At 41.8% G+C, this 25,381-nt stretch overlaps 2 protein-coding genes across 2 annotated transcripts; both read right to left on the bottom strand.

The window, feature by feature from the left end:
• Window positions 1–454: 454 nt before the first annotated feature.
• On the bottom strand, window positions 455–9,728 carry GABARAPL1 (GABA type A receptor associated protein like 1). Its single transcript, XM_015874047.3, has 4 exons — window positions 9,512–9,728; window positions 5,603–5,681; window positions 4,530–4,648; window positions 455–3,429 (listed from the first exon to the last, which is right to left on the bottom strand). The coding sequence occupies exons 1-4, from the start codon at window positions 9,599–9,601 to the stop codon at window positions 3,364–3,366; spliced, it is 354 nt and encodes a 117-aa protein (XP_015729533.1). The 5' UTR covers window positions 9,602–9,728; the 3' UTR covers window positions 455–3,363.
• Window positions 9,729–14,545: 4,817 nt separating this feature from the next.
• On the bottom strand, window positions 14,546–18,689 carry TMEM52B (transmembrane protein 52B). Its single transcript, XM_015874092.3, has 5 exons — window positions 18,212–18,689; window positions 17,619–17,662; window positions 16,620–16,658; window positions 15,951–16,120; window positions 14,546–15,497 (listed from the first exon to the last, which is right to left on the bottom strand). The coding sequence occupies exons 1-5, from the start codon at window positions 18,257–18,259 to the stop codon at window positions 15,247–15,249; spliced, it is 552 nt and encodes a 183-aa protein (XP_015729578.1). The 5' UTR covers window positions 18,260–18,689; the 3' UTR covers window positions 14,546–15,246.
• Between the last annotated feature and the right edge of the window lie 6,692 nt (window positions 18,690–25,381).

Raw genomic sequence — 25,381 nt, 5'->3', positions numbered from 1 at the left:
AAAGGATGGCGAAGTGCTGGGGCCATGCCAGGCCATGGATATGCCTAGCTCAGAGGGCACAAATGGCTGGGCAAGGCTTTGGAAAGCTGGAGTCTGGCCTTGCTGCGACCTTGCAGCCTGTGGGGCTGAGTTGGTGTCCTCAGTTGGTTGGGGAGCCCTGGGGGTAGGTATAGTAGCTCAGGCTGGTTGTGCTCAGAGCCCATCAGCTAGCTAGGACTGCACAAGGCCTAAAAGTGTCAGAGAATATCTCTGCACACCCACTGTATTCCTTAAGACCTTCTTACATGGAATACGTCTAAATAAAGTTGACACGAGTGGCACAGCAAGACAGAAAAGTGTGTGCGTGTGACAATATAACAAAAACAAAACAAAAGGAGAGCCTGACTTATAGACAGGACAGAAGAAATCTAGAGTTCTACATAAACATAGCAGCAAGAAGTTCTGACAAAGCAGCCCCAGTTAGTCAGGCTCTTTATTTACAAGCACACATGGTGATAAGTACTACAGTCAATCATATTTTGGGCCAATCCTGTGATTTTCAAATGCATCTTTATTGACTGGTTGATTGAGCTTAAGTAGTATGAATCTTTAAAAGAACCTGCAGCTAATCAACACAAAAAAAGAACTACCGTCATTATTTTGTACAATATTAGTCTAGCACAAAAACAGAAGTAAATGCCACAATTCAATTAAAAGAAACATAAAATAACTAATGTTAAAGTGTAAATTCCAAAGGTCGCAAACAGCTGAGATAAGTCCCATTCTTTTTACTTATAAACCCTGCAGCAGGAGGGGAAAAGAGGTCTGAACACAAAAAACACAACCCAGATTCCAACTCTTTCTCTCTTGAGCGTGCCTAAGCACAAGTTAGTTTGAGACAACACACAATCACATGCTTAGCAGCACACACGTGAGCAAGTGGGACAATGGCAAAGGGCTGTATATGATCTGCTCCCATCTGCTCTTTTACCATAAAGAGCCTTCTGAATCTGTTCTCTACTTCAGAACATTCAGAGATTCCTAAAAGAGTAGACTGATGTGGATTCGCACCCCAAGGATATTAACAGAGTGTGATTGAAGGAGAGTGGTCCAGTAAAAGAGGAAGTTATGTAAGCTTGAAGTAAATAAAAGTCCTCCAAATGTATTTATTCCAGATGAACCTGATAGAACAGCAAACCTGAAATTCAGGATGAAAAACGCCTGTAGAAACCCACCACTTAATCCTTTATTCTCCCACTTCATCCTTTATTCCCCCATTTTCTGTCTCCTTTTTTGACCATCTTGCCTAGATTCCTTGCTCCCTTTTCTCCCATTCATTTGCTACTTACTGTACCACACAGGCAGTGACTCTCCTGCACTACACTGCATCCCTGTCCTTCACACGGCTGTATTAATGACTTCTGCTTCACACACCCAGCCTCATTTTCCATCTTCTATACCCCAGTGGATCAAGTCAGAAAAGGCTGCAAACTAATCTCCTGTCTCCCACAGTCATAGAAGCACTCATCTTGATCTATCATCTTTGAGGAATGCAGAAAACTGGGTTCTAATTTCTTCAGGTAAATACAGTAAACACCCTCAGCTTATTTCGGACTCTGCCAGTCTCCTTCATCTTTCTCATCTTTTCCTCCCTCTTGATCTACCCCCTAAATATAGGAATGCTTGCAGTAATTCAGGTCCAGTTATTCGATCTTTAGACAAAACCAATGAACATCCCTGAAAGTCAGCTCGCTCCCTAGACCACGGCCCCTCATCTGAGTTATGACAACTATGGGAAAATCTGCTGTTTGTGCCACCAGGAAGTAACTGCTTTGAGATGACAGCATAAGGTTTGCACAGGACAGCATCTATCTGGTAACTTCCATAGAACCATAAAATGACCTGGGTTAGAAGAGACCTCCAGATCATCAAGCTACAACTCCCCTGCCATAAGCAGGTTTGCCAACTGCTAGATCAACTACTAGGTCAGGTTGTTCAGGGCCCTAACCAACCTGGCCTTGAACACCTTCAAAGACGGGGCATACACAACCCTGGCTTAAAATAAAGTAAAAAAGTCAACAAAAAAATCAAAGCAAAAACCTACAGAAAATCTTTTCCCCTTCCTCTTCATGTCTAAAAGCACCTCTCATGTCAAAGAGTGGCACTGCTGTCCAGTCACAAAAAGCAAAAGACACATGGGAGGGACTGATCTCTTCTGCTTATGTGGATGGTGAAAGATCTATACAGGGATGAGACATGGAAGGGAGGGCTAAACTCAAAAGATTTCTGCCAACTTCAAATTTGCAGGAGATTGGTGCAAGGACAACGCTGTGTTCACTAGTAACAAGACCACCACTAGTTAACTGTATTAATGCACTGCTAGGGAGACTAAACTTAGACAGCAAGAAAAGCTCTCCCTTGTAGGTTAGCTAGAAACTGGAACAGGCTATCTAAGCAGTCTCCAGGGTCCGCCTAAATGAATGTCTCCAAGAACAAGTTGGATGAATAGCTATGGACATGATCAGTATTACTCAATCCTGCCTCAGTGCTGAAGCGGGCTAGTTGCTCTCCTGAGGTCCTTCTTTAGGAGTTCAGAGGTTATCTTCACTGAAAAGAACAAAAGAGTTGTCTTAAATTGTTCTGTTCAGCACTTGCAATTAAAAGAAAAAAGGAAAAAATATGCCTCCCTTCTCTCCCCCATCCTCTCCATCTCTGTATCTCACAGCTGAGAAGTTCCCAGCCCTCAGAATTAACTGGGGGCTGGGAGTAAATGCATTCTACAATGATGGAAGCAACAGGAAATACAGTAGTCTTGGAACACTTCACATACAGCAGCTAGAGTGAGGACTATCAGCACAGGACAGCCTTGTATGGTCAGGGTGAAATATTTCACAGCTTACTGAATGCTCATAGGTATGCAGCCCGTGCCATGGGTAAGGTGCGACAAGATCAGTGTACAGGTTCCAGGCATGCCTTCCACATCCAATGGAAAGGTTACATGTGAACAACCATTTCCCTCCTGTTCATTCACTCTCCAGGAGCTCCACTACACTGGCTTGTCTAGCAGCCTCCAGTACCAGCTAGCAACTTCCAGCTGCATAAAGGGAAGAGTACAAACAAGTGGATTCTCCCATTCCTCAACAAAGAACCTCTTGTTAGCCTATCAGTTCACTGTTTCATTTACGGTCCCCCCCCCCCCTCCCCTCAATTTAAAAATAATGGTTATAATTAACATATGGAAGATGATGGCATTGTGCACGTGGTTAACTTCCAGTTCTCTTCCCCTCTTCTCAAGCATTCTTCTTCCTCCTCTTCAACACCCTCCCCCTACCCCCCAGTCAGTTCCATCAGTCCATCTCGCCTGCATGCCTGGGGGACTGCTGCTCACTTGCCATAGACACTCTCATCACTGTAGGCCACATAGAGAAAATAGTCCTCCTCGTGGTTATCCTGCAAGGGCAGAAAGGAAAGAAGTATCAATCCATAGCCCTATAGCTCTTCATTACATATGAAAAAATCCAACAACGAAATCACTGTAGCCTTTCCCTTGTAATCTTTCCCTTTATACTGATAGCTTCACATCCTCCTATCAGAATGCATACAGAAGCGCTCTCTACCCACAGCCCAACCTCTAAATTTAGACATGTCATATTTTTGGATACACTGGATTTACTAGAAAAAGATAACGTGCTGCAAATATGCAACAGAAACAGCTCTGACTGTTGCAGGCTACACAGCAGAATGTCAGCACTGATATGGCCTTAAGACCAGGAGGAGTGACTTGGGAGTGCTCTAACATTAAAAACAATCTCTGCATACTTTGGTATTTAATAAACGTTGTTACGTTTGTCATATTTCAGAACACCTTACCAAATGGCTGTAATTCTAGTCCTGTTTTATATATGGGCAGTAAAGCTGAGATGTTAAATGATTAGATGGATACAAAAAGTCTGCAGAATGCCAGAAAGAGGGTCTTGATCTCAGCTTTAGATGGTTAGATGTACTTTTTCCTACATAACCAGATTTGATTATATTAATCTTACATCTTCCTTAGTCCACATATACAAATTATCCAGTCATTGTCAAAAAGCGCTAGGTCAAATAAGGCTTGCAGCACCAAACTGGAGCTCTTCTATTAAAAACCACAAGCACAGCCAAAGGATAAATCAAGGATAAATCAATCCAGGCTGCGAAACAACCATGATATAATTAATGCCCATATAACAAGAGGAATATTCCTCTGATGGGCACAGAATATGCCTTCAAAGTTAAATGAGTGACACTGCTCAGTAGAAATACTAGCAAGCAATGTTCACAATGTCCTTATACAGTACAAGCCAGGAAAAAGTAATTATTAGGCTCCTCATAACTGCAGAATGAACCTTTCCAAAAGAGAAGATGGAATACAGCCTCGACCAAAGGGGTCTACATTCAGGTATCTGTGGCCAAGCTGCAGCTACCATCAGCTGAGTAAAGCTCAGATGTACTTCAATGAGGATATGCATTCTTCTGGACACTTGAACAAAAAGAGAAAGAAAGGTCAGACCTACCTCATACAGCTGACCCATGGTAGCACTTGTGGGAGGGATGGTATTATTGACAAAGAAGAATAGCGCGTCCTCTGGCCTCAGGTGGATCCGCTTTCGGATTAAGAAGTAGAACTGCCCAACTGAAGAGAAACAGAAGAGAATGCCTTACACACAAAGAGAATGTCAAACTAAACATGGCTGTTTTCTTTAGAGAATGAAGTGATGGGAAATCACACACTGTATGTAAAAACTAGGGAAATGGAAGGGGGGAAAAGCAGGTAGTAACCATATTAGCAGCCAATCCACACTGAGCTGACAGTTCCACAAGTTAATCAATACTGCTTCAGGCCATCACATTCTCTAAATCCATACTCCACCTATTATGGTATGAATCGTAGGGATTACCGGGAAGATATCTAACTTGCTTAGCCTTTAAACTCGATACGTCAGAAACATGCTAAGAGACTTTTCCCCGTTGTAAATGGGTTGCAATACATGAAAACAAACTGCTTATTTACTTGAGCTATTTTGCACAAGGAAGTATGCTGCAATAAATTACATACTGCAATGGGGGAGGGGGAGGGAAGCAAAAAAGAAAAGCTGTTCCTGTGACTTATTTATGTTCTCAAATGAAAACAAATGTAACCACACAAAAATGTCCACGAACACTCAGAAAAAAACCTCGCGGTCATGACTCCAACCACAGCGGTGGAAAACAATGAGAACGTTTCAAGAACTATTCTTCCTGCAGCAAGGATACAGCCTCTGGCTACCTGAGCTAAGTCATCAGAGACTGATGATTTCACCACAGCCTGTGATACACAACTCAGTCATTTTCACCACAGCTAGAAATCACACTGACACATGCGTATTATTTTAGTCACTGTGACACCTACGATCTCAAAGAATTCTGCATGTTGTAATCCTGACTGTGAGACAGACAGATACAATAAGTACAGCCAGGCAAACTGGGGTAGTGATAAGATGTTGAGCCTGCCTGGATTTTTCATTTTTGGTGACGATCAGATGAACAAAAGTGACTTAATAAGTCCATCTTAATGAAAATCAAGAAGAACTGAGGCAGACTTTGTTACCTGTGAGGTCAGAAGGCACAAGGTACTTCCTTTTGTCTAGATCAGGTACTCTGGCTTTTGGTGCTTTTTCCACAATTACCTGATGAGGTAGAAAGAGAAAGGCTATGGGCATCATTAAAGGAAATGAACAAAAGAAACAGAAGTTGAAGAAGACAATACCCTTTAAGAAAGCTGGTGCTACCAGGCCTTTAGAAATGTCTTTAATCCCTAAGAAATACACAATAGTAAAGAATAGATGGGTCAGAAGACAGCAAATCACTGGCAATATCTGTGCTGGGAGCTCAAGACTTTAACAGTAAGCACAATGAGTTAAAAATGGAAACTGGAATAAGCATAAAAATAAACTGTAATTGCCAAGGGGGAAAAAAAAAATAAATCAGGTCACCTTGATAGTCTTAAGGCAGGTTAATTTTGTATGAAGGAGCTACCAGGAGGCTACTACACAAACACAAGTCAATTGAGCTGTTTCCAAGTTACAGTTCCAAACTGCCTGACACAAAATCAGCTCCAGTCCCAGTAGTCCCACATCCTAATTTTTACATTCGCTCACAGTGATCTAGAATGAAGCAAAGAATTAAAGGAGAAGTTACAGCTTACTGAAGAAGGTTATTTTCTTCAAATTCACAGTTCTTCAGTAGTTATCTTCTACTCTGAAATTCATATCCCTTAAGGTTATTTCACAGAATGGCTTGGGTTGGAAGGGATCTTTAAGATAACCTAGTTCCAACCTCCCTGCTATAGGCAGGGACATCTCCTCCTAGACCAGGTTGCTCAAAGCTCCATCTAGCCTGGCCCTAAAAGCCTCCAGGGAGGGGGCATCCACAACCTCTCTGGGCAGAATGACCAGTTCCAGTGTCTCACCACCCTCACAGTAAAGATTTTCTTCCTAACATCTAGTTTAAATCTATCCTATTCAATTTAAAACCAGCCTCCCTCATCCTGTTGTTCAACATCCTTATAAAATGCCCCTCCCCAGCTTTCCCATAGGCCTCCTTCAGGTACTGGTAGGCCACTGTAAAGGTCCCCCAAGAGCCTTTTCTTCTCCAGGCTGAAGTGACCCATATCTCTCATCCTGTCCTCACAAGATAGGTGTTCAGGCCCACTGATCATATTTGTGGCCCTCCTCTGGATCTGCTACAACAGTCATTATATGACATAGAAAAGCATAAGTTCAGTAGCTTTAAGGTCAAAGAGATCTTCTGCTACACACAATTTCTTTTTGTTACCAGAGCCAGGCAAAATTCCTATCTCTGAAATAGGAACTATTCCCAAGTGACATGAATATGAAAAGGCTTGGAAACCTTTCCAAAGCTTGGTGACACGTTTCCATGGAAATACTGTGTGCATGTGGAAAGAAAATGCAGCCACTGGTAGGTTTGTTTTTTTTCCTGGTATGTATTTTTGATCAAGTAGAGAGATATATTACATGATTCAATCTATGTGGCTTACTGTTCTTCAGAAACCATTTTGACCTTCCCTGAGACACTGTGAGACTAATTTCTAAGAATCATAGAATTGCTCAGGTTGGAAAAGACCTTGAAGATCATCACGTCCAACCGCAGCCTAACCATAGTACCCTAACTCTAAAAACCCTCTGCTAAATCATATCCCTGAGTACCACATCCAAACAGCTCTTAAACACATCCAGGGATGGCGATTCAACCACCTCCCTGGGAAGCCAAAATCAGCAGCTGTGTCAGCTGTGCAATAGTAAAGGCTGGACTGTTGTGCTTCGTGTTTCCTTCCTTCTTTGGAAGGAAAATGGTGTTGTCACATCAATGAAACAGTACACCAAAGGAAAAAGACATGATAAGCTTCGTGTATTAACTTGGCATGGCACTTTTTCCAACCAAACTCTCCTCGTTCCAGATCCAAGTATCCACAAAGCATGTCACACAGTAGAGATGCTGGCTTGGATACCTGTATACTCTTCTCCATTTAGATGCCTCCAATGCAGCCAAAAGCCCTGAAAATTCTAGGTTTCTTCCTAAAACACAAACGTAGTTTGCTAGTTCAAGAACCTCAACTACTAGGCAACTGAGCTCTTTCACACTAAGTTTGTGTTAGGACATACATTTCCATACAAGATAAAATTGACAAGTGTTGTGAAGGAAAGGTAGTTGCACAACCTCACTACACAGCTTCAGACTGACCAGCAACAGTACTTTGCCTATTTTCTTACCCTGAAACGCTACATGGTAGCATCAAATAAACTGAAGTAGAAAAAAAGCCTTTAGTTTTTGCTTTCAATTTAGAAGATTGGTAAGCAGAACTGTCAGGTAGCAACAGTGACAGGACCAAGCTGACTCAAAAGGATGGCATGTAGCTTAGTCATTAGATAAAGGAAAAGAAGATAGGGGGTACCTTGATTTATGAGGACAAGGTGAGCTCTGAGGATTCTAAACCCCTAGAAAGGATTCAAATTAAATAATCAAGTTTGAGACAGATCTCCCTCTTGCAAAGAAGGAAAAATGGAGGTGTTTTCCTAGATAATCAACTGTAGTAAGTTTCCCTGATAACCCAGGCAAGGTATCTCTTCTAAAGGTTACTTTGCACAGAGAGACAAACTTACAAAGACAATCCAAAGGGCAGATATATTATCTTGATGTCTGTTGCTGCTGGGTGACTGTGGTAACAATGGGCTGGGCCAGCATTATAATTTCAGCAAAATGCAGACATATCACAACAGTGAAGTGCCAGCAGCCAATGGGACATTGCTGTCAAGGATCCTACTGTCGTGAAGGGCAGTGACAGAAGTGATTAAATACGTCTGTTGCACTCTGTGCAGCTCTGACAACAAGCCTTCCCCAGCAATCCACACCAGGCCTCTCCAGGCAGTGTTTTCACTTCCCCTTAGCTGCAGCACAGCTCACTTAGTTTGATCCTGTTTTTGTCCATTACACTCTACTAAAGCCCCTCTGTCTTGGCATTTTTACTCCTTGCCAGACCAGGTCTGTTGCTGGGCTCTCCACATAGTTCTTCCAGTCACTTCTATCATGACCTGCTGCATTACCTGCCACTCTCCTGACCAGCTGAGCCTGCTGTGGCCGTCATCTCAAAAGACAGACCTGCATACACTGCATGCTCAATTACTCTCATCCTACAGGGAAAAGCTCAGGTGTAACAGTTCTTTTGCACACTGCACCTCTGGTCACCCCAATCTAGGACAGAACTCTCCAGTGTTACAAAACAAACCAAATAAACCCTAGTGTTACTATTTCTTTTTGCAATTATTGCCACAAATTATAAAGCCAGGAGTTTTCCACTGAGATTCCAGACAGTCCTAAGGACAAGAAAGGAAAGTTCAGCTCGAAAATGATCTTGTTTTCCAAATGATGCTTTTTGGGTGATTAAAGAGTAGGGAAGTAAGACTGGGAATTATTATTGTGCATCCATCTCTTTTTAACTCTCATGCAAAACACAAAGCTGAAAAGAACGGAGTTGGACTACACTGAAAAGCAAGCTCCAAAAAGAAAAAGGTATAAAATAAAAACAAAACATCTGATAACAGCGATTTAGGCCTTTTTTTTTTTCCTTACAGAGAACGCCTGTTTCACACATTCATTGTTCTCCTCCATTTTCCCAGAGCAAGTCGTAAGCTTCTTCCCCACCCTCCAGCCCCACACGCATAGGCTGCCATAATAAGATTAACAGCGTTCTTGCTGTCGAATTACTGCGGATGCCCGAAAAAGACCCCCCACACCCACCCACGGACCTTGGCGTAGAACAACAAATACGGTGGCACTAAAGAGAAAGCAATCCGGAATTAATACCGACACGCCAAATTCATCTTTCCCAATCCCGTTCCTTGCAAAAGAAGCAAAGCAGCAGACGGCAACGACAAGGACAGCAAAGAATGGCGACATTTGCACAGCCAGCCCGAGGGCAGCGCTCGTCCAGCACACTCACAGGGACTCTGTCGGGGTATTTCTTCCTGATTTTCTCCCCTTCTTTTTTCCTGTACTCGAACGGGTGGTCTTCCTTGTACTGGAACTTCATGATGCGACACAACCGAGCCGGCCACTACCGTCCCTCCGTCACCTATGACCGGGCACTCAGCAAACCCTACTACGCCCGCGCAGCGCACGCAAACCCAGCGCAGCGCAGCGCAGCCCCGCACCGTGCTGTTGCGGGACGTCACAGCGACATACCCTCCCCTTCCGGCACTGTCTCCATTGCAGCGGGGTGGGGGCACTGTCTCGTGTGTGTGTGGGGGGGGGGATGTGCTGGGCCTTTGTGTTTACATTCGGTTACTGTGCTTTTCGGGTTACCTGATGGTAACAATTCTAAAAGAAAGATCAAAAAATCCACAAAAACACAGCCACCAAAATAATGTGCGTGACTCAGGGGTTACCCACGCACCACCCTCAGAGGTGTCCCCGTCCAATGAGTCTGTTCTGTACGTGGTTGTGATTGATATAGTGTGAGTGTAGTATTACAGACTGGAAAACGTGTTGTAAGGCTGTTCTGTTTTGACAAGAGACCCTCAGCAAAAGAAACGCAATAATGAAAGCTGAGACCTCCACACGAGGCCAAATTGTCTCCTTCTCTAGGTGTCAAGGATTTCCCCTCTATCCTTCTACAACCCAGTATATATTATTAAAAAGAAGTTAACACCCCGGTATATATCACTAAAAGACAGGTTGCCAAACTAATCTCTATCCATGGATGAGCAAATATCCAAAAATAATGGCCGGGTGCTGCGTGAGCAAATGTTACAATGTTAGTACCTATAAATTACTTACAATATGCGTTATCGAGCATGCATCAGTGAAGAAAGTTCATCTAGAGGACAAGTGGGGAAGACCACTAGATTAAGCAAAAGGCTGTCAGTTGGACTGCCATGATGCTAAAAGGACACTAGACAGTAGAAGAGACCATGGAATAGAAGACTGGAAATCTCATCCATCTCTACCTGTGTTAAGTGTGTATAAGTTAGTTGTCTCACGTACAATTGATGAGTATGTACTATCTGTGGAAATATAATGGATGGGGAATCATGTAATCTTGGAAGCACTTATGGTGGAAGACGAAAGATGGATGCTCCATTGCAATGCTCTGTAAGGGCATCGTGACAAAATAGTAAGTAATAAAAATAATATCAGGAGAACAGGATCAGGAAGAAGCCCTGGTCCTTTTCTAGAAATACTCATACACATCTTTTAGACTGCTCCAAGAAATTCGTACTTCAGACATTAATGGTTTCTTTATCCCTCTATGCTTATACACATTAGTCTTGCCTGAAGGGAAGGAGTTATTCCAACACTGGGAAGGACCTACTGCAAATCCCCACAGCAGATTTAGGGTGCTAGTTTGTGCTCTCTGCCCTGGAGAGAGCTGTTTATCATATACTGCCCACCACCCACCTTTGCACTCTATAGCCCACTGCTTCTTGAATTCAGAGGTATATTGGTAATGCTCTCTCCAAGCCCTGGTGACTGTGATCTCTCACCATGCATGAAGGAGAGATATGGAGGAAGTATATTCACTTAGAAGCAGATATGGTCTGACACTGGCAGTTCACAGGTGATCTTGCCCAGTGAAAACAAACGGGCATGAGACAGAAATCTCAACTACACTTACAAATCAGGTATTTGTACCAGAGCCTGTCACCTTAAAATGACTTCATAGAGTAAGGTAATAAACAAGCATGTTGGATGTGATTTTTCTCACCTGAATAATGGCATCTATTTTTGGAGCGCTAAAATGTGTCCAGGTGTGCCCTCCCACTCTACCTCCAATCCCCCAACAGCCCACCCCCTCCCAGAGAACTCTGGCAGATGTTTTAGTGCTTAAGTAGTTACATCTCCACATGATGCTGTGACCTCCAAGTATATGCCAGATTCTCCTAAGGGTACAGCAACCCACGGTGGGAATGGCATGGATCAGTGTGTCCCAGCCTTCAGTATTTCACATACACGAGGTTAGTACAGGAAGCATCACTGACTTGTTTCTCTCTTTCTCTCTGTCATTAGACATTGGAGCATTTCCCCATAGTTGCTGGTAGTGTCAGAGGATCTCAGAAGGGTGACTCAGTAAGCGAGGCACTGATTTTGTTCAGGCCAGGCGAAAAGGCTGCCTTCATGTCGTAGTGCTTCTCTGTAACACCTACATTTGGCCTCCTTTTTGCTTCCTAGTTGCCTGCCATATAGCAGTTGCTAAATCCCCACATCTGTAGAGACGTAGTGATGCGTTCCTCAAGGACAAAGGAGAGGAGGCAACTGTATATGAGATAACATCTAGCTTGAAATTCTGTAACAAATCAGAGAGTCTTGGTGTTTTCCTCTCCTCTGATGCCAAGACACGACCCACTTCTCCTCCCCACAACAAATCCCACGTGACGATCGCAAATCCCATTGCTGAACTCCAGCCCGCTGACTCAGCCCGGACGCGCCCCGACAAGGTCGTTCCTCCCCCTTCCCGTTCCTCCCGTTCGGGGCTGAGTTCGGCTCCGTCTCCTACAGCTCAGTTAAAAAACAACCGCGGTTCTGGCTCCTCGGTGGGCCGGAAGATGATCCATGCGGCAGCAGTGACAAACAACTAAGCATCTGACTTATAGTTCTTATTAAAATGTCAACCCATGGGCATGTGACAAACCCCACATTAAGGATCCGCGTGCTGGAGAGAAGAGCTGGAAACTGGATTGGTTGTTTTTCTTTCTCTGAACAAAAGGCACAGGCACAACGTAGTTCATAAGAATTACAGCCACTGCCATTGAACCAGACTGGTGTGTCAGTTTCACAGGCACAAGGTCAAATATCCCACCAGTTTTAAGGCTTTGTTCTTTTTCTTTTTAAATGTTAAGAGAAATATTTACAACTAAAATGTTTTTTTTTTGTTTTTGTTTTTGTTTTTTCATTTATATCTTAAGAATAGCATGTATTTTATGAGGGCTGTTCTATGATGTTGACCCATAACATCAGAGGCAGATGTTAGTGGTATGACAGTGGAAGCGGAACCTTCCCACCAATATTACAAACAATGTTACTGAGCTCTTTGTATCAGCTGTAATTTCTATGGAAATAAATAGGAGGTGTTACTTTTGGAGCAACCTATGCGGCCCAAGACAATTTATCTTCACTGACTGCAGCCCAGGCAAGCCAAAAGCTTTGACACCCATGAAATCTAGTGTCTGTTTGTCTGCTTTTACTTTTATTTCCCCCTAGTCTGGTACTTTATTATATCCTGTGGGCTTCAAGCATCTGATCAGTTGCAGGAGTATTTTCTCTGAATTCATTCATCTGAAATCCCTGTAGGAAATCCTTAACAAATGAAGCTGTATGCATCGTTACTGTCACGTTCTTTGATCTCTTGCCAGCAAAAGGCCTGTTACGGTCAGTCACAGTGAAGTGTGAGTCAAATGGAAAAAGACGTGAGCAGACAGCAGTGTATGACAGTTAGGCAATAGGGGCTCTGGTCGAGGGAAATACACTCACATCAGCAGGTAGTACCCAGCTCTCAGTACAAGCAACACATTATGTTTTCCTTGAAATGGAGAGCAGAGATAGCAAAGGTGACGATGTGATGCAGAGGAGGGGGTGGGAATAAAACATATTAAAACTTCCCATTTTTACTGCACATCTTATCAAAATTACAGTGAACTTATTACAAAAACTCTGTTAAAAGAGGCATATAATAGATATATTCTTGTGTTACTGGGTTTGGGAAGAAATCCAGCAGCGAGATTGCTCCCCTGTGGAGAACGACCGCCACCTTCTGTTAAATGTGAGCACAGCTCAAGACTTGGCCGGCTGAGTTCAAAAGGAAAAAAGGGGTGGACACAATGCGGGAATGGTATGTTCCGAATGGAAACGTTAGCGAAGGCTTCCGAGAAGTTTCTGGTCTTAAAAGGGTTAGACACGTTTTCAGCAAATGTCTCAGCTTGTTTCAGGACTTTACCGTGAAGTAAACAAGAGCCTCCCAGGAAATGTTCTGCAGCGTGATAGGGACGTCAGGCCTGAACTCCACAGATCAGCTGATGAAATAGGTCACACAAGCTGGATGTTTCACAAACAGTTATTATCATGTCAAGTACTGTGTAGCAGAAGAGACATAACCTTAAATGTCGCTTATTTATTTTATTCAAGTTTATCATCTGTTACTGATGGAATTAGCGCATGACTAAGCAATTCAGGGGGAAAAAATGGTGAACTAGAGAAGTGAGACCTGCATTAAATTATTTACTTGGATACAAAATTTCTGTGACCAGACAAAGTCTGGGACGTGATCAAAGATCTTTTAGTTGTTCAATTCTGCCTTATGCTACCCCTGGAGACATCTTACCAACATTGGCCCTGCTAGGCAGGGGGGTTGGAACTACATGATCCTTGAGGTCCCTTCCAACCCGGGTCATTCTGTGATTCTGTGATTCTGTGATTCCTTTCTAGATCCCTTGATGATTATAATCAGCATTTACATTCCTAAACATATTTGGCAACTTGCTCCTTTCTCTCTTTTCTACAAAGTGGCTGTATTCTTCCATATTTCACAAGGAGTGTTGTGAACAACAACATATCTGTGGGGCTTCGGATACAATAGTAGGAAGAGCTGTGCCATCACTTCAGATAGATGTTCAGTCTGTGACCTGTGCATTCACATCAGCATTAACAGATAAAGTAACTATTAACTAAAGTATTAAAATAAAATAAATAATGACTGCTTATTGTTTTGTATTTGATGTTATTCTCCTTTTAATGTTTTCAGTTGCAGAACCTGGGGTACAGGCAACACCAATGTAATTCAGCTGTCACTTGGTCATGAGTATCCAATTTAGCCCATAACAGTGCTCATCCAAGCAGTTTGATGAATATTTATTCATGATTAATCATATCTCCGTGGATCAGGAAAGACTCAAAAATTATTTATATCTGAGAAATGGCTTAAATGTTTTAAATCATCTGATTTTGACAGCAGTGGTAGGAATAATTAATAAGTGATACAATATGAAGGCAAAACATAATTAAGCTTTATTTTAATGATACAGTTCTTTCTTCTCCTATTGTTTTATTTGTTATGGCACACATCATAGCTTCAATTCAAATACCAGAGCTTATAACTGCTATTTCAGAATTGCTATATATTAAATTCAAGAGTACTCCTATATATCCTGTAGAGCATGTAGGAAACTGTAAATACTACTATGCTCTCTCGCTTATGTGCAGATTGTGTACATGTAGCCTCCTTTAATTTACTGTGTATCGTTGGCGCTGTCCTGGAGTTTGGTTTTAATATTGGTTGTAAGACCTCTTCATATTGTTTTTCCTGCTCTGAAAACCTCTGCCATCCCCAGGAAATTTAGGCTGGCAGCAATCAGAATGAGGTAGCATTTCCCTGTAGGTATCCAGCACCAACCTGCAAGGCTCAGCACTTTGATCCTGCTGCCAACCCATATGTGCAGTCTGTGAATCTGGTAATGTGTATGTATAATAAGTGGATCCAGGGATTGCCAATGGTCAGTTATCTCAAGGTGTGAAAAAGAGCTATCCAAATACACTGCATATAGAGCCATCTGGAATTATAGTCTCTTTTTTCCCCCTTTCTCATTAGATTTAGGAGGTTAATCTGATGTTCTTAAACCTGACCACAAGAACTACTCTCAGAATGTTACTATTCTATATTTTACTGCCATTCAGTAAATGTAAGCACTACTGTCCTGCAAGGACTGGCTGTGCATCCTTGTCCTCGGCAGATGTCTGCAGTTTTTCTTTTGTTGCTGGATCCAGGTCTAGCACTTTCTGCCCTGCCCTGGCAACGGTGAACCTGCTTGTGTGTAGAGCTTCCTCATAGACCGGAGGGGTGTCTGATGCTGTGAGGGGTGGTGTGCCCTGCACAGCGTTGTGGGAGTGTGCCACTGCTAGTATCCTCCTGGCAGCTGGCCCAAATACCGAATGGAGAGCTGAAAGGGAGGAGAAAGAAGCTATTTGTCTCATCCTGAAAGCACCGTACAATTAAAGTGGGACAGGTATATTTGCAGTGCATGAGCTTTTCTCTCCCCGTGGCCTGAATGTTTCCCTGCCCCTTAGTCCTCCCCTAAAGAGAGGAATGAAGCTCCATCAGCAATATTCCATAATTACTCCTTTCTCTCATGCCATCAAGGATCTCGTAGGTGCCCTTAGTCCACCCAAACATGTCTTACAAACAGTTCACCATCTGACCATATTTGTTATATAAGGCCTGGCGAGTACCTTAATTTATAGTATTTACAGATGCCACATTCCTAGCACCCTGTCTGGGACATCCCTCTGCCTGCCCACTGAGGGACTTGATATGCCTCAGTCTGGACATTTTATGGTGCAACCCCCACATCAGGGTGTGCTGAGGTACCCAGTATCTGACAAAGCCAACTCACAGGTAATGGTGCTCTGGAGTGTGCTGTCATGATCAAAAGCAATGACAGTGACCTCATAGGGTCGAGGACCTGATTCCTCCCCATTCTGACGGCAATGAGTGAAACAGCATCTCATGCAGACAGAAACCAAGCCGCACAGCAGCAGCAGTCCACCAATCACAACCACCAGCCTGGAAGAAGAGAGAAAACTGAATACGGACAAAAGGATTTTTTTTGGAGGGGGCATATTAAAATCTTTCGTTGCTTAAGGCATAGCTAATGTCAAAGCTAGACACAACAATTTGCAGCCTTTTTCAATAGAGTTTGATAGCCTCCAGAGAAGGGGATGCCACGTCCCTTTCAGGCACCAGTTTCTGTGTGACATTCCCTTGAGGTAAGCATTTTTTCCTTGTCTTCATGACATGAAGGCTTTATTAATATTATACTTACAAGTATAATGAAATTTAAAAAAATAAATAAATAAATGCCTGTGATGGCAATTCAGTGTTTGCCAAAGACAACACAATGGCTAACGGGCTGCATTGCTAGTGTAGAGCATTACAAGGCATAGAGGGGAAGCGGGGAGTAGCACCACACTTGAATGAATTACAAGATCCCGTTTAATCCCACTATTTGTGGCTAGAATTGCCCGGTGATGCATATATTTTAAGTAATCATATGCCATCTTACCAAATATACCACAGACGGATCCACTCTGTACCTGAACAGCTGAGGAGAAAAAGTAGTCAGACATAGAACAAAACAGGAAGATCTCCCACTGCATTCTCTTCAAGCTTCCCTCACACTCCTCACTTAACCTCCAGCTTGTAAATGGCACAAAACATGAGACCCGCAGTAATTTGTATAGGAGACAGTTGTCCTATCCCATTGATCTCCCTGTTAGAGGTGAGTTCTTCTTCTTATATTTATTAAATGTTAACCTAATATTTGTGCTTAACCAAGTCTATTTTCACACCTTAGGGATCTATATCATGTAATTTCTAAGCTTTCTTACTCTAACATATTTTTTCACCATTTAGTCTGTCAAATACTATTGTTTTACTTTTTGTGGTTGTTTTTTTCCCCTGAATTTCTTTTTTATTTCTTTCTGGCACTATATTGTGAGCGCATTCTGGATGCTGTGTTGTATATTTCTTTCAGTCAGCAGACCTTGACTGTGTATTTTTTAAATACATTTCTTTTATCAAAACAGAAGCTTATTTTTATTTTTATTTTTATTTTTATTTTTATTTTTTAAGAACAGGTAGAGTAGTAGATAGTAGATAGATAATAAAATAGATAGAGTAGTTCAGTTGGAAGGCCCCCCCAAAGATCATGTAGTCCAACTGTCTGACCTCTTCGTGATAAACCAAAACTTAAAACATATTATTGAAGGCAATGTTCAAAGGCCTCTTGAATGCTGTCTGACGTCAACTACAAAATTACTCCAGAATGCTCTTAATCATAACAGTTATTCAAACAGGAAGCAGAAATGGTACTGCAGGATCAGTGTGTTGAATAGGTAGCAATCAAGGCAATTCACCTCAAAGCAAGGAACATCTTATCTAAATTTTCAACAGTCACGGTGTAAATAAGCTTTTCTGGAAAATGTCTGTCTCCGCGTCATAACAGTTATGTCTTTACCTTTCATGGTTTTCTTAGAAGAGTGCAATACCTACAAATACTCACAATTCAGCATTGAGACACCCTTCTTCACTTCTTACTTTGGGGAACTAGAAGGAGCAAAACAAGATATTCAGCCTTAATCTCAGTTACATAGAATTTTACCAGTCTGAATTTCCTATGAAAAGGATTTTCTGTTATCTTTAATAATTTTCTTGTATATTCTGATCTAGATTTGAAGTTACTGTGATACCAACCACATTTTCATATCTTAACTTCACATAGTCAACAAAATCCCACTCAACATTATTCGCAGTGAAGACCCCAATTTCCTTCACACTGATCACAACTTTCTCTTTCCCCACCAAAAACTGTCATGCTACAGATATAAATCATTCTTGATGCTCAAAGATTTGAAGCCCTAAAAACTCCTGCTACATGTTACACTCCTACCCTTCTCATTCTGCCTTGGTACCTTGATTGCTGTGTTACCATCCCAGGAACTGCAGCAAGTATTGTCTTCTCCATGCTTACCCTTGCTATGCCCAACTCTTTCTAGTATTGCAGAAATTCCTGTTATCATCAGTTGCTAACACTCCTGCAGCTTTCTCATGTAACTCCACAATACAGACTGTTAAAAAGAATTTGATGTGACTTACCCATAAGAAACATCCTAAAACAAAGCAGAAAAAGACTGAGTTATGCATCCCTGTTGGGTGGATCTGTGGCCTTTTGCTGTCCCAAGCTACTCGGTATCTTTCTTCCTTCCTAGCTTCTGTTCATCCTCTCCAGTCCACTGATTAGGAGAAGGAGCAGATTCCTTCTTGTGTGTTGAATTCCATCTCTTCTTCTCACATTAGTTCTTTCTGTCTGTCTCTGGGTCTATCCCTGGTCTCTGCCCTTGAAGTTTTAGCTTTCCTCTTTTTGCTCTTTGTCACTGACGGCTCCTGTTTGTTTCTGCCTGTTTCCTTTGGTTATTTTCTTGGTATATTTTGTTCCCTCTTTTGAAGGGATCTCTAAAACCTTCCAGTCAGATCAGGAGAAAAGTGGTGGCCACGAGTTTGTTCTTTAGATGTTGAACTAGCACAGTGAAGGGCATCAAGAGATCTCTGCAGACCTAACCCTGCTCCTCTATGAGCAGAAAGGGTCTGAGTTTGTTCATTCCAAATTACTCTTTTCCCCTCCCCCTACCCCGAGGGTGAGTGGGTTGAAGGCCATGTTACTGACCTGTTTAATTGGAGGTCAGATTATTCTCCCTCCTCCAGGACCTTTTCTGCCCCTTCACTCATGTTGTCCTAATTCTGTAGGTTCAATCTACCAAAACTGGCCATGTGATCAACATCTAGAGTATGTTACAGGTGGGATATTCCTGCTGAAATGAAAGTGTTTGCAATATAATAAGTAGTTCTATACTGAATGATGTATGTATGCACATATACAGCGCCAATTGTGTTCTCAATTTTAAGGCTCCGCCACCAGTCTCCTGCTATGGCAGTCCTACAACAACCACTCTGCTCGCTTCTCTCTCATAGGTCCCAGTCCTGAATGTTCTGTGGGGTCAGACAAATCCCCTCAGATGCTGCACTATGTAGGGGACCCACGCTGATTCTCTTATCATGGATTCTATGTATATAACCAGCAGCCAATGAGAACATTCAATTCAACAATCCAATAGGTTTCTTTCATTTATAGAACTGTTCTGTATTTCTGTTACTTCTCATGATTACTCAGAATAGTGCTTTTTAAAACATGTGTTCTCTTTCTCTTTTGAATAGCTAAGATAAAAAAAAAATGCTCTTTAATAGTGTGTTACTATTCATGTTTGGGAGCTGCCTGAGACTGGTGTATATGTTAAAGGCAGGATAGCATCTACAGAGACATGTTGCTTAACATTGCAATCACTTTAATCTAGTGAATCATTAGCCGTGTTGATGCATTCTAGAGTTGCAGAGCAGAACCAATGGGTTCACGAATGTTACATATTCTCACAAGGAGGCTAAAAACCATTTACCATTCTCTATTTATAAAAGTAGTGGTGCAGTGTAAACATGCATTAGCACGAGTTGGGTTATTTTATTTTCTTTTTCTTTTTTTCACACTCTCATTTCTTTTTGTTTCAAAACTATACTGAAAGATTTCTGTGTTTTGGTAGGTAGATAAGAAACAGAAGCATGAGTGATTGGCTTTGTATCAATGTGGCATATGGATAATTTTCTTTTATCTCCTTCTTCTTAAATTCTCTTGTGTAGCATAGGAATTCCAGGAGAAAATATTCCTGCCCTTAAAAGAGGAGTTGGAGACAGATGGTCTTTAAGGTCTTTTTCAACTCAAACAACTTAATGTTTCTATGATTCTATGACTTATAAAAGAAAAAACAAACAAACAAAAAAACCTGAATAAATGTAAAATAGCTTTTCTTGTATGTACAGCCTTTAAAACTGATGGGATTCAATGCAGAAAAGAAGTGCAGATTATCCATGTTTTTTGGGGGATTGTTCTCATGATTCAACAGATTGCCACCAGTTTTTTTAGCTGAAATTCAGAGTTTCAACTGCTAGAAAAACCAAATTGAAAAAATATCAGGTAAAATGAGTAAGTAATTCTAAAGAAACAGTATCAGTGCAGTATGAAGTAACCCTTCCAAAAGCATAACTCAATCTTGTTAAGTTTTAGTGATGATTCTGTTTCTATTTATATGATATTGCCATTAATACTGTGCTTCCAGTAATTTATCTGCTGCCCTGCTAGCCTGCTATCCAATGATTATTTAAATTTCTTCACTGTCTCTTGTTATTTTGCCTTGGTTATCTCTCTATTTGGTCTCTATATTGAAGTAAACTTTCTCTTCATATTTTCCCTTGCTGCCTTTCAAAAGGTTTTAAAAATGTGATCAGACTCCTACAGACTTGGTAAAACAAACCAAAATATCCCATCACTGAATTTTCACTGTTTTTTACCATTGTTTAAAATCTAAGAGTCAATGCCATAGTAAGCTGTGTGATTTCCATGTATCCTTGGATACCGGTCTCAGCATGTTTGAGTGTGGTAAGAATATGCTTGTGTCTTCTGTCAGCTATCATGTTCTGGTTTTACCAAGGAGTGAAAGAAAGGCTGTTCTTTTATTTATTAGGTAGTACGATCTTAAATGGGTATAAAAGTTAAAGCACTGAAAACATGTCACTGTACTGCTCTTGTAGTTTGTTGAGAAATTACTGCTTACTTTTCTATGGAGTGTTACATTATAAAGCCAGCTTGATTAGTCATACCAGATACTTCCCCAGAGGCATTTAGAAATGTAAAATGTAGAACACATCTGGGACTCACAAGGCCCACCCTTTTGCCACTTTTGAAGGCGTAGCAAGTCATTACCAAGACTTTTTTTATATTTTATGTTGAATAACGATAATCTGAAAGGATTCTGTTTTTTGCAAAGCAAAAATAGATCTTTATTGAATGAACTATGTGGAAAGAAGCAGAACACTTCTATATTTCATCCTCGTTGCATAAGAGTTATTGTGAGAAGGTAAGACAGAAGATCCACAAGCATCATCTTATGGAAGAAAAAGTAAGACACTCCTGGAAATTAGCATTTATTGGTCTATTTGTGTCTGCCCAGATAATGGAGTCTAAGTCACTGTGCCTATTTTTTCCACTTTAAGATAAGTCTGGGACTCTATGCTAGTTGGTGCTCTCCTTTTGTCCCAGAAATTCACACACAGCTGGTGAGACCAGTATTTATGCTGATGCAGTAGTGTCATGTACAATAAATGAGAAACTAGTTAAGTTTTTCCACCATACATCCATGTACCTGAAGTTTGAAAGTACATGGAGCAGCTGTGACTCTGCCTTGGATGCAATGGCAACCCTAGCAAATGATATTCTGCTCTGCTTCACTAATCATTCTTGCTAGAAGGAGGGAATTATCACATGTCACATGTAACTGAGCCTAGATTGCTGCTGGGCCTGAGCCAGCCTAGGAGCACAGTGTTGTTCTCTGGTATTTAAATTTTCCACCTGACTCCCCATTAGTTCACTTGATTTTTTCAGTTCACTGCCTTTTACAGTGCAGACATACTTGGAACAACAGTTGAGAAACCTGGATTTATTCATGTCCCAGTAATGGACAGTGGCTGTGACAAGACCATGAGCTACCCCTTCAGGACAAGCAGGATGTACCCATAAGCAATAAGCAAAGGGGATAAGAATAGTTTCCACTTCATTTTACTTTCAGTCCTCCTTGTCATCTTAGAAAGCGAGACTGGGAAACCATTCTTGCTCGATTTCCTGAACATTAATCACTGCAGAATAAAGCCAGGAAGCAAATGACTCTGCTACTGAAAAACACCAAATAGTTGTTTAGATGTAACCTAAAAGTAACAGCAAGAATAAAACAGAACAAGGCAATTCACCTAACCATTAAGATACGAGGATAGAGATGGTAATTGAGAAAAATACATAACACATTGCCCTAATATATTACCATCACCCAGATTCAGTCACTGGGGAGCCCTGGTAGCAGCGAGGATTTGGAGAGCTTTTCCCAGCAACTGAGAGTGCGTCCATGCATAGATGAGCTCCTCGTTGCAACCAGGGCATTAATCATCAGAAGATAGATTTTCCTTGAAATCACCAAAATGAGCACAACAGTCCTTTCAGAATTGAAATGTCAGAATCAAATTCAATAGAAACTTTTGTCTTAAATGGTCCTGTCCTAACCTTAAACTTTTTCAGCCATGTCTTAGTAAATATGATTTGATTTGCCCTCACTTAGCATAAACCAGATTAACACTATTGAACTGGTTTGCAATGATAAAAACACAAGGATTTTTATCTGATCACATAAAGAGAAAACAAAGTCCTTAATATTAAATCCTCATAATGTTCTCACTTACATTGACCTCCCCTTGTAACTTTCCTCAGTGCATTCTTGATGCGAAGGAAGAAAAGGATGAGTTAATACAGGCTCAAATAGGATGCTTAAAGCAAAATGTTGAAATTTGCTGAGGCAGAATAGGGGTGTCAGAGTCTTTCTGAGAACTGGTCCCACCAAGAGCCCTTGATAAATTTGGAGGTGGGGCCCAAGAAAGAAGATGTTTTTTCAGTAGATAACAGGGCAGCTAAGTCATCTTTAGCTTATAATATTGGTACTAAATTTGACTGGAAATACCTTAAGAATAACAGAGTAGAAGGATCTGGGATGACAGTTTCACTTTCTGGGGCTGCTGAATTAAAGTGGGAAGATAAAATAGTCACAGTACAACTGTTATATGTGCCTGAAGAAGGGAAAAAATTATTAGGAAGTGATTTAATAGTTAAATTAGAGTTGCAGTTGAGAACTTGTGAAACAGGAATAAGGGTTTCAATAAATTTATTAATGGATTATGACAAAGAAATAGATCCAAAGGTGTGGGTGGGAGAAGGAAACTAGAATGGACTTATAACTGCTCTCTTAAAAAAAACTGTTTGGGATGGGAGTGAAGCAGTGAAATAGCAACAATATCCCATACCTTTAGAAGGGTCTAAAAGCTGTGGTACAAACACTACTGAAGGATGGTCTTTTGGAGCCTTGTGCGTTGAAATGTAACACTCCAATTTTGCCAGTGTGGAAGGCAGAGGGCATGTCCAGGCCAGCACATCAAAGAAAAACATAAGATAGTCCTCAAGTGCCACCCCGTGGTTCACAATCCCTGTACTCACAAAATTCTACACGAACATAAGTAGACCCCAAGGGTCTCTCCCTACCAGTACAGTTCAAAGTCTGCCCTCTAAAGGTCCGGGAGGTTTCCTCCTGACTTCACCAAGGATAGAGAACTCTACCATGTCATGGTCACTCTGTCCAACACAGCTCCCAGCCTCTGTGTCTCCCACCAGTCCTCCTCTGTTTGTGAACAGCAGGTCTAGCAAGGTACCTCCCCTGGTAGGTTCTCTAACCAGCTGCCTCTTCTGTCTCTTCATCCTGGTTAAGTGGTCTATAACAGACACCCACCAGAATGTCTGCCTTTTAGGCCTTCCCCCTGATCCTTACCCACAGAGATTCAACCTTATCATTCCCCAAGCTCAACAACATCAGAACCTTCTTCTGACATTGAAAGCCATGTCACCATTCCTCCTTCCTCCTTGCATATTCCTTCTGAAGAGCTTGTAGCCATCCATTGCAGCACTCCAGTTGTGGGGGTGATCCCACCACATTTCTGTAATGGCAGCTAAGTCATAATTTGCCTGCTGCACAATAGCTTCCAGCTCCTCCTGTTTGTTGCTTGTGGTGTTTGTACTGGTGTAGATACACTTCAGCTGGGCCCCTTGCTTTACCCCCAGTCCCATCATCATTCCTCTAGGTTCATCCCTAGTGGGGTTGTTTTTATCCCTTCCCCCCTTCATATCTAGCTTAAAGCCTTCTCAACGAATCCTACTAGCTCCTGGGTTAAGAACCATTTCCCTCCTTAAGACAGGTGAGACCCATTTGCAGCCATTTGAAGGTAGAAAAAAATCACAGATTTTTTGATAACTTGGGTTGTTTGTGACTTGAAGGGTCATTACATGACTGTAGTCTCAAGCTCACATTAATTAAACTGGACATGTAGGAATATGTCCCAGCAACAGAGGCCTGAATTTGTCTATTGTGGTTATGCATGGGACCAAAATGTATTCAGAACAGGAATGGGCTTGGGTTGATACTTCTCAGACAGCCAAATTCATGCTCTACCAGGAGACAAAATACAAATTGGCTGCCAAGTAATTAATGGATCTGCCTATTGTAGATCCACTGAAATTGAAGCTCTTATACTAATGGTATTAGATGTGAAAATCTCAAGAATTGAGATTTCTACCGGTGTATATTGGAATGAAACACATGATGGTGGAGAAACTGTTACAAGGACTTGGAGCAGTTGTTGAAATAATCTAGAGAAAAATAGACAAGGAACTCTGATCATAGTGCACAGTGTCATAGAACGAATGAAGAAAGATGGAGAACACTAGTGGTGGGATACCTTTTTGGAATGGCTGCCCACTGCAACAGGGCTTTTCAACAGGATGCTCCATCCTGTTGTGGTTATTCTTATTTTGTATATAAGCTGCTTGTTCTTGATAAGAGAGAGCCTTATATAGAGTGTCCTCCTGTCTCCTTTGAAAAATGAAAAACAACAGATGGGTGATAGACCGTATATGGAATCACACCTTAGCAACCGCGTCGAGTAGGTTGTGCGCCTGAGATGCTCAGTGAGTGCAAGGAGGAAGGCTATATAATGGTACGGATTTCATTGGCAAAGCCTACAGTTTCTCCTTTGCCACAAGAGGGCGCGAGTCCGCCATTCCAATTGTGAATAAACTTTGCTGGTTTACTAACATCCTTGCCTGACCGAAAATGGTTGATTTTTAGTGTTTCTCACAGGGCTCTGCCTGCGTGGTAGCTGCCCCGCATCTATGCTGATGATTGTTTGAACACAGCAAGAACCTAAGGAGGAAGTTTTTCACACAGAGAGTGGTGATGCACTGGAACAGGTTGCCCAAGGAGGTTGCCCCATCCCTGAAGGCATTCAAGGCCAGGCTGGATGTGGCTCTGGGCAGCCTGGTCTGGTGGTTGGTGACCCTGCACATAGAAGGAGGGTTGAAACTCGATGATCATTGTGGTCCTTTTCAACGCAGGCCATTTTATGACTCTAAGGCACCTGTCTAACTCTTCGGCAGTCTTTAATAGAGGACAAAGCATGAAAGCTTTTTTTCTATTGAAGTCGGATCATCTAGTGACTGTAGCACTTTCAACATTAAATAAAACAAATCACATTAGAACCGATTCCAGACTTCAGAGTCTGAATCCAAAGCCACTTGTC

The sequence above is a fragment of the Coturnix japonica genome, chromosome 1 (assembly GCF_054131305.1).
Source record: "Coturnix japonica strain WE chromosome 1, WE-NBRP24, whole genome shotgun sequence".
Classification (NCBI taxonomy): domain Eukaryota; kingdom Metazoa; phylum Chordata; class Aves; order Galliformes; family Phasianidae; genus Coturnix; species Coturnix japonica.
Note: the sequence above shows the minus strand (reverse complement) of the source record. Positions and strands in the feature narration are given on the sequence as shown.

Coding starts and splice junctions, on each gene's coding strand:
- GABARAPL1 (XM_015874047.3), bottom strand. CDS start 9,601: ATGAAGTTCCAGTACAAGGAAGACCACCCGTTCGAGTACAGGAAAAAA. Junction 4,649..5,602: donor TGTGCCTTCTGACCTCACAG/GTAACAAAGTCT, acceptor GTTTCTCTTCAG/TTGGGCAGTTCTACTTCTTA. Junction 3,430..4,529: donor CCATGGGTCAGCTGTATGAG/GTAGGTCTGACC, acceptor CTGCCCTTGCAG/GATAACCACGAGGAGGACTA.
- TMEM52B (XM_015874092.3), bottom strand. CDS start 18,259: ATGCATAACTCAGTCTTTTTCTGCTTTGTTTTAGGATGTTTCTTATGG. Junction 17,663..18,211: donor TTTTAGGATGTTTCTTATGG/GTAAGTCACATC, acceptor TGCTCCTTCTAG/TTCCCCAAAGTAAGAAGTGA. Junction 16,659..17,618: donor GGGTGTCTCAATGCTGAATT/GTGAGTATTTGT, acceptor TTTTCTCCTCAG/CTGTTCAGGTACAGAGTGGA.